Source organism: Berghia stephanieae, chromosome 9, assembly GCF_034508935.2.
Source record: "Berghia stephanieae isolate SIO BIC M18660-M18661 chromosome 9, UCSD_Bste_1.3, whole genome shotgun sequence".
In the NCBI taxonomy this organism is placed as follows: domain Eukaryota; kingdom Metazoa; phylum Mollusca; class Gastropoda; order Nudibranchia; family Aeolidiidae; genus Berghia; species Berghia stephanieae.
Genome location: NC_088368.1, coordinates 29,035,853 through 29,045,607, shown reverse-complemented (window position 1 = coordinate 29,045,607; position 9,755 = coordinate 29,035,853). Strand labels below are relative to the sequence as shown.

The following is a 9,755-nucleotide window of genomic DNA, read 5'->3' as shown; positions in this document are numbered from 1 at the left end:
GGACCATCGGTTTTTACTATTCAGGGTGCCTATAAAGCCTTTCCCAGCTTTTAAAGACTTATTATTCTAAAAGCATTATATATATATATATATATATATATATATATATATATATATATATATATATATATATATATATATTTACATTTGATTTTCACTATCTTCTAGGGAACAGTTAGACATTTATCTCATTCTTCATTGATCAAAATTAATTCATTAAATTTAGCAAAATGAGCTTAAACTTGATCCTTTCCTCTCTTTTTCGGAATCACACGGTGCAACAAAAATCTCTTTGAATTATAAGCCCATCCTTCTATTCCTAGAAAACAATCACTTAACTGTCTATTTGGATATGTTAGAATTGAATGCTGATCCCAACTTTTTACGTGAATATCAGCCATGGATAGTTTGAGAGTAATATGGTGCCCGTTTGCAAATTTCTGAAAGAAATTGGGTAATGTAAATGTTTTACTGCTCGAAGCTCGAAGAAATAAATAACAATGTGAAATTGAATGTAAGCTTTAATTTAATATACGAAAACAGATAAACTGGGCGTTTCGGGTTTCCCCTTTATCAACAAAACAGGATGAACGAAACACTACAGACGTTTGATAACCAACGTGTTATGGGCTCATTATTGTAATGGATTCTCCAGTATGTGCATATTGATTCTCCAATATGTGCACATTGATTCTCCAGTATGTGCATATTGATTCTCCAATATGTGCACATTGATTCTCCAGTATATGCACGTGGATTCTCCAGTACTTGAACATCTATTCTCCAGTATGTGCACATTGATTTCTCCAAATATGGCATAAAAACATGACCTGAGTCTCAAGTTTTGGCTTCAATTTTTTGGCTTCTAAATTACTCTAACGTCTTTGAGGCAACTGTACCTAATAACCAATCATATTACTTCTTATTTTCTTTTCAGGAGAATCCTCGAATGCTGTAGACGGTAATCGGAACTCAAATTACATCGGTGGAAAATCTTGTTCCTGCACAAATACTACGGCAAACACGTACTGGGTTGTAGATCTACTTCGGGAATATCCGATCCATCGGATATACATCACAAATCGAGACCTGGCTGAGTATCGACTTAAGGACTTCTATATCTACGTTTCGAATTTGAACCCTTTCCCAATACCATCTCAAGAAGGAAGTTTTACAGGCCAGTTGTGCCTCTGGTATTCTCAGAATCTCCCAGTCAGAGGACCTCATTCCCTCTTGTGCGATAAAGTGGTTACAGGTAGATACGTCTATGTTTGGAAAAAAGCCAACAGACATCTAACTATTTGTGAATTTGAGGTCATTGCGGATAAGGAATTGGAATCAATTCAAGATGAGTTCTCTGTGTTTCCGGGGAGAAAGAGTTCTAGAGCTGCGTTTTATTCGACCTTTATACGAGCTCCCACCACTATTACACCAATGAGGTGCGTTATGATATGCTTCTCATCGTCGGGTGGGTTTGCGACCATTGTGCAGATAGAAAAAGCAACCGGGAAATGCGAGTGTATAGAGGAAAGTGGACTTACCGTGCCAGCAATTGACATTGTGGACAGTGGTTGGACTTTGATGAAATCTCTGCGAAATCCCGAAAATCCGTGACTCATCACCTTAAAACGGTATTATGCAAGCGTGATCCAGATTCTTGTTAACCTTGACTCTGATTTCTAAATTGTGAAATTTTATTTAAATGAATATGACCCATTATCAAATCTGAAAGTTGTTCTACAAACTGCTTAACTCTCTCATTACAGACCGTTTCCAAGATTTTTTAAGAACTGTTTCCCCAACTCAACACAAAAATTGATATTTTACTATCAAATTGAAAGCAATAAGTAGGCTACATGCTCTCCATCATTTGATGTGCAAAACAAGCTCTACATGACAACGGTTTTATGGATACAACAAAAAAAAATTGTAATGTACAAAGCAAAACTGCTCATTGTATCGAAACAATGATGGCTATTTTCCTGGAAAGATATAATGGGGCAGCGCGGCTCAGCCGTACAGTCTTTGCTTCATACTCAAAAAGTACCTAGTTCGATCACCCGCCGCTGCGTTGTGTGGCCTTGAGCAAGTCACCTAGCCCTACCTTAATTTGCGGCGCTGCACTGCGCCTGACGCCTGAGTTATTCCAAGTCTTCCCTTGGAATAGACCCTAGATATAAATTTCCCCTTTAGGATGAATAAAGGGAATTTTTATTTTATTACTTTAATTTAAGGAGGGGGTTAAGTCTCAAATTTGTTCTTTAAACAGTTTTTAAATTAATTTATTTTTTCAGACTCTGTTTCATCCCAACCTAATAGTAATACCGAATTGAGGCGGCGCGGTTTAAAGATAGAACTTTGATAAGAGAAATGCACAGATACATGGGTGAATTGGGAAAATGCGTAGAGAGCTGCCAGATTAACCAGTTAACTGCCCGACTCTGGAATGACACGGATTAAATAAATTGACCAGAAAGCTGGTCTTTACAACATTGATCGATTGAAATGACTTTCATCTTGACAGAAACTCTCAAACCTGGGACCTCGTGACACAGACCGACTGCTTGATAATCATCCTGATCTACGTTACACTATTTATATAGTGCTTATATATATTGCTTTCGGATCGGAAGGTTTCTGATTAAAAGCACATTTGGATTTTTGTGCGGCTATGTGGTCTAGTGGTATGACACTTGCTTTCGGATCGGAAGGTCCTGGGTTCGAGCCTCGCGCTCGGCGCATAGTTGAGTCTTTGGAAAAGGCTCTTTACTCACATTCTCTCACCGTACTCAGGTGTAAAATGAGTACCTGGCCTTTAACAGCGTTGTCTCTGTCCGAACAATTATAATATCGCCTAACAGGCGTCATGTCCCGTCCTACATGTTAAGTGTTGCTGTTGGCCATGGACCCCTTGTAAAGCGCTTTGAGCACATTTAGTGGATAATGCGCTATATAAAGCTCACTTTTTTTATAATTGAAAAAATACAAGATCGAACAATTATTATTATTATTATTATTATTATTATTATTATTATTATTATTATTATTATTATTATTATTATTATTATTATTATTATTATATTATTATTTATCACAATCATTATTATTATTATTATTATTATTATTATTATTATTATTATTATTATTATTATTATTATTATTATTATTATTATTATTATTATTATTATTATTATTATTATTACACAAGAACGCCTCGAAAATTGGACTGAACATAAATTTCGATAAGACTGTGTACATTAGGGTGAATCCAAAACATGATAGTGAAATTAGGATAGATGAACATATAATTGAAGAGGTAACAGTGTTCTACCTCGGATCCAAAATAACAGACGACGGAAATGCAGAACACGATATCAAGCACAGAATTCAAAAAGCAAACCAGGCTTTCGGCATGCTGAAAAACTTTTGGAAATCAAAACAAATAATGAGAAAGACAAAGCTGAAAATATACAAGAGCAATGTTTTAAGTGTCCTGGTTTATGGAAGTGAAAGCTGGAAAATGACATCCTCCTTAATACAGAAACTAGAAGCCTTTCAGAACAAGTGCTTAAAAAGAATTTTTTATTTATTTTGGCCCACAAAAATAAGAACAGTGGATCTATTAAAGAAAGCTGACTGCACTAGCATTGATAGCCAAATAAAAAGAAGAAGATGGCGTTGGCTGTGTCATGTGGCCAGAATGGAAAAAGGGTCACTTCCCAAGACAGCCTTGTACTGGACAGCAGATGGGAAGAGAAAGCGGGGAAGACCCAAAGAAACCTGGCGAAGGACCATGGAAAAAGAATTAAAGGAAGCAGGCCTGTCCTGGAATACAGCCACCGCAAAAGCAGCCGATCGGAAAAAATGGAGATGTCTGGTGGATGCCCTATGTGCCTCAAGGCCCGAAGAGGATTAAATGGAAAAAATTATTATTATTATTATTATTATTATTATTATTATTATTATTATTATTATTATTATTATTATTATTATTATCATCATCATTATTATTATTATTAGTATTATTATTATTAATATTATTAATATTATTATTATTATTATTATTATTATTATTATTATTATTATTATTATTATTATTATTATTATTATTATTATTGATAATACTAATGCTAATTTTTGAAATCCGTTTTACATTTTATTATTCTTAAGCACAATATTTTAAGAACTAGACACCAATGTGAATCATCCTTAATTGATAGACAAATGTCACTAATTACACAAAATTGCTAATTTTCGCCCAGTCCTTACAAAACAAAATACATTTTTGTACATGAAAGCATGATAAAAAATAAAGCATTTTATCCCAACCATGATAATATTTAATATATTCTTTAACAGAAAACATGAAGTCTGAAAAATGTTGTCATTTTCCCCAAGACCATTTAGTTCTTTTCAAAAGATCTTTTGGACATTTTGATTATAGAACAATACATTTGAATTATTCAGGCAGACCTTCGTGTACATATTCAAATAAGTGCACGTAGTCCAATCAATTACATAAAATTGATCGAATTCACGATGCAGATGATTCGCAATTGGTTTTTAACCAGTTAACTGCTGTTCTGTGGAAAAAGTCGTATCTTAAAATTTGGCCCGGAAACTCGTCCTTCAAATATCGATCGATTAAAATGACCCTCATCTTGGCAAAAACTCTCAAATCTGGGACTTCGCGAAGTATGAGGGTATTTCCCAATTTGAGGATCATTTAAATCGATCGATATTTGAATGACGAGTTTTCTGGTCAAATTTCAGAATGCGGGTTTTTTTTCTTCCCAGAGTACGGCAATTAGCTGGTTAATAATTGATGGGAATATTTTTGTATCGATACATGATTAGGATGTATCGGAAGTCGTCGTGGATGAGAGCGGGTACATCATCTGTGAACAAAAACAAAGGAAATGTTTTAGTCTAGTTAGTTTATTAGCTTGGGGGGGGGGGGGGCTCCTGATAGCTCAGTTGGCAGAGCACTCGCTTCACACGCAAAGGGAACCAGGTGAAGTCGATTTAGGTTTCTGACTAAAAGATCTGGCGGAAAGCACTTTTGAGATAGACTAACGTTCTATTTAAAGGATAGCAAGCGTTGTCCATCATCCGTTTAACGCTATAGAAACCGAGATAAACTCCGTTTTTATAGGCATCATGGATCTGAATGACTATTGTGTTATTAGTTAGCGTTTATGGGTTCAGGGGTACATTTTAAAGTTTGGTTTTCAGTTCACAATACAGGTCCTATGTTTATTTTCAGAGTCTCCAGTAACTGGGAGATGTTTTTAAAATGTTGTTTTCATCATTTTCACTTTCACTTCAAATGCTATATTCATCCGCTTAAATAATACATATAACCTTAACCAAATCAGACACTTTGGCTTTAGGTGATTAAAATCTTGATGCTTGAATCTCGAAAAAATAAATATAAATAGGGAATGAGATTAGCGGAAGAGTAGCGTCCCTTGATTGGACCTCACCGGCGGAAAAGTTATTAGAGAGAGAACGCCATGCTGGTTGTGCGCATGATTCTCTAGTCCTCGCTTCCGGAGACACTTCACCGAAAGCGAGGACGAGAGAGACGCATGCGCAAAACCATGTTGACGTTCTCTCTGTAAGGTGATGTCCAATCAAGGGACGATACTCTTCCGCTAATCTCATTTCCTATAGATATAGAAAATTAAATGGAAGTTTTAATTTAATTGTGTAGTGTCACCTCGTAGAACATATTTACCCTAATTTACATTTTAAACAATAATTCCGTATTCTCATCTTTTACTACTTTTTGTATTACAGCATGGTATGGAAATGCCAGTATTCGTGACATTAAGAAAAGTGATCGGATAATTCATAAAGCCAGGAGTTATACTCACCCAATTTCCAATGTGGAAGAACTGTTCAAGAGATTTTGTCTAATTGAAATGAAGAAACTTATGAAGGATGGCGATCACCCCCTTCACAAATGTATTAAAGTCTCCATGAGGAGCCTCATATCTATAAAAACAAAGACAACACGTCGCCTTAATTCATTTTTGCCACATGGTGTTCGAATTTTTAACGCGCAACTGTGGTTTAAATTAAATGCTATTTTTTTAAAATATACACGCACAAGTTCGGACTAGAGGCCAGAGGTATGGCCTATCTCAATTTATCAAATTAATATATAAAGTGTCGCTATTGGTTCTTGGTTGTATATTATTTACATTTTTGTGCATTTGCATATGGGTTCAAACCGGGGGTCATGGGGACACCATGTTTTTATTATTTTAAAACAGAGTGACAACAATCAAATAATAACGAGGAGGTGGGGAGGATTTAGTATATGTTTAGGTATCCCACCATCTCAAAAAAATAAAATAAAAAGCATAAGCATTTGTATAGAGTAATATCCACAAAATGTGCTCAAAGCACTTTACAAGGGGTCCCTAGCCAGCAGCTATACGTAAGACGTAGGTCGTGACATGACCTCTGTTAGGCGATATTACATTTTCTTTCCGACAGAGACAAAAAAAAAAATTAGTAATTTTTTATATAATCCAACTCACCCTTTAAATCTTCAGATCACTAAGAAGTGACCGATTGTTGTCTATACGACCAAAAAGTGAAAGACACCTCCGATCCTTTTTACCTTACAGTTGCAGAATTTTTAATAAGGAAAATAATTTATAAATTTTGGTCTAAGTCTGTTTTAACTTTGAAACCTTTTCTTTAAAATTACTCCATACCCACAATTTTTAAACATCAATTTATAAAATCGCTTACTACAACTTTTCTATTGACCTTTTTATTCTACATTACGTGCCATGTAATTTATACTATGTAATTTTTCTCAGTCAATTTACAATAGTATTATACTGTAACTAATTCTTAGCTTTTTACTGATCTTTTTTTCTTATATGTTGACATCAATATAACTTTTCTAGATATTTATATCTTTACACTTTTATAATCTGTATGTCCCTTAATTTACACTATGTAATTATTCTTACAGCCTACAATATTATTACACTATATATACCTATTACCAAATTTTACTTTACCACATTATATATACGTATATTATGTTTATAATAATATATATCATCGTCGGCATTTTATACGTCTGTACAAAAATCACCTTTTGGATGAATAAAGTACATTATTAGTATATTATTATTATTATTATTATTATTATTATTATTATTATTATTATTATTATTATTATTATTATTATTATTATTATTATTATTATTACTATTATTATCATTATTATTATTATTATTATTATTATTATTATTATTATTATTATTATTATTATTATTATTATTATTATTATTATTATCGCTGTAAACGGCTAGGTAGGCCAACTCATTTTACACTTGAGTACGGTGAGTGAATGTGAGTTAGGAGCCTTTTCCGAGTACTCAGCTAAGCACCGCTCTGAGCGCTCTGAATCACGTAGCCGCACAAAACAGCATTATGTCACTATGATTCGCTTACCAAAAATTGATTTCTGATTTAAAATGGACAGAAATGTAAGATTTTTTTATTTTATCACTTTAAGCAACTATATTTTTATCCTCAATAAAACGGACAAACAAAACCCAAACTTCATGATTATGATTGTCAGTTAAGCTGTTAGTATCTTAGCCATCCCGACCTAGTACCGTTTTGATACGATGCAGTAATACTGGGGGCAGCGTGGCCCGGTGGTACGGTCTTTGCTTCGTACCCGAAAAGTGCCGAGTTCGATAACCCGCTGCGATGTGTGACCTTGAGCAAGTCACCTTGCCCTAGATCATCTTGCGGTTCTGCACTGCGGCAAACGCCTGGGTTATTCCAGTCTTCCTATGAAATAGACCCTAAAGAAAACTTTCCCCTATGGGATGAATAAAGGGAATTTTATTTTTTATTTTATTAATAGCAGGAATTGAAGTATTGCGTTATTTTGGTACTCGATTACTTCCTTGTTTGTCTTTATGTTTTTAAGGGTTTTACGCCGCTTGCAACACATTAAGGTCATATCAGAGCCAGTAAAAGGAGAGAAATGGGATAGTAAAAAGTTCTAGAATTACAATTAAAGCACCTAAGAATAAGCAAGACAAATGGGTATTGGTTCAGATAGAAAACAGATGTAGATTCCAAGAGCACACTATCAAAGTACTTAGTTTGAGATCACCTAAAAGTCTCATCCAGACACAAGCACAGGTCTCCACTAAGAGGAATACACTCAAATGTTTAGAAATCATATGTTAAAAATAATAATAAAAAAACAGTACATAACAGAGAGATAATTTACAAGGAAAAAAATATCATCTCCCAAAATTATAACTATACATTCGACTGTTACCCTCCCAGCCAAGGACTCTGGCCAGGGTCAGGACAAAACCAATTAATCTCATTACAAGACAAAGACAGAAAGCATGTTGGAAAACAGATATGAGGGGATAGAAGACACAGTATGTACCTCCCTGCCCACTATGGGAGGTCAGGAACCCCACCCAGGATTACTTCCATGATAGCCATGCATGCTACCATAAACACTGAGTATAAAATAACGCGATTCTTCGACTAGTACATTTAATTTAGTTGTAAAATAACGTTCAGTTACCCGCCAGGCTATGCCCACGATCGGTGTGCTGAATGTCGTAAAATTGAGTGACACCTTCAAATTCTTGAAAAAAAAAACCTCTTGGTCTGTATCGATCGATTTTAATGACCCTCATCTTGGCAAAAACTCTCAAACCTGGGTCTTCACGACATTTTGAAAAGGTATTTTTTACTCTCAGAGTACGGCAGAAAAGCCACTCATCACGTCAACGTATTTACTAATAACTGTGCAATGTTTCCAGTCATGACGACATAACGAAGTTTTACTGTACTGATAACATGAAGCAATCGAATGAAAATGATGCATAAAATAAACGTCATAGATTCAAAACAAATTATAATGACTTTACTTAACATGTCAACAAGGCAATTAAAATGTTAATGGACTTAATTGACGCTGAACTTAATTAGTATCATATTTTTTATGCATTCAAAGTAATGTATTGAAAATACATAGACTGTTGCCGTCACATTGATTTTATGTTTTAAAAATTCCCATTAAAAACCATTTCCTCCAATGTTAATCGATAATCAGGGAGAAACGACTGTATATTTTATCTCAAGGAAAAGAGAAATGAGACTGAGATGCCGAACGTCACCCCCACCCCCTCCCCCACCCCCAATTAAAAACAAACGGACAGTTTATCACGAGGCTTCTAACCAATATTGTTAACTGTTTCCTCAATCTAATTAGAGATCAACTAAAAGTTCCAGAACCAAAAGAAACGGAGTGGGACCGAAGGTTGAGGTCGGTGGTCGGACGCATTTCTCTCTTGTTAGTCTATAAAATACTTTAAGATGATGGAGTTAAAAGCTAATACTTTTCTCATACACTTTTACACTTTGTGTATAACTTCTCTTTTGTATCGTTATTCAAATGGATCAAAAGTCATCAACGTTGCTTTAAATAAACCAACGACACAAATAGACGATTATGCTGGAGGTGAGTCAATTTAATATTTTAAGCTATATGCAAAATATTATTGATTGTATATCTATATGTTTATATATATATATATATATATATATATATATATATATATATATATATATAATATATATATATATACCCTTTCTTTAAAAAATATAGCATTGTGGAGAACATTGTGCTTATTTGAGTCAATCAAAAAATTGATACGGCACACAACTCTACTGAAAGA

The 9,755-nt window shown here is 34.3% G+C and overlaps 1 protein-coding gene across 2 annotated transcripts in view; it reads left to right on the top strand.

Moving 5' to 3' along the window:
* The first annotated feature begins 9,320 nt into the window (after window positions 1–9,320).
* Window positions 9,321–9,755, top strand: part of LOC144979355 (fucolectin-4-like) — a 7,771-nt gene continuing 7,336 nt past the window's right edge. For both annotated transcript variants that reach the window (XM_078925999.1, XM_078925998.1), the window contains exon 1: window positions 9,321–9,538. In XM_078925999.1, coding sequence (XP_078782125.1) covers window positions 9,394–9,538 — 145 coding nt within the window. In that variant the 5' untranslated portion in view covers window positions 9,321–9,393. The remainder of the gene's footprint in view (window positions 9,539–9,755) is intronic.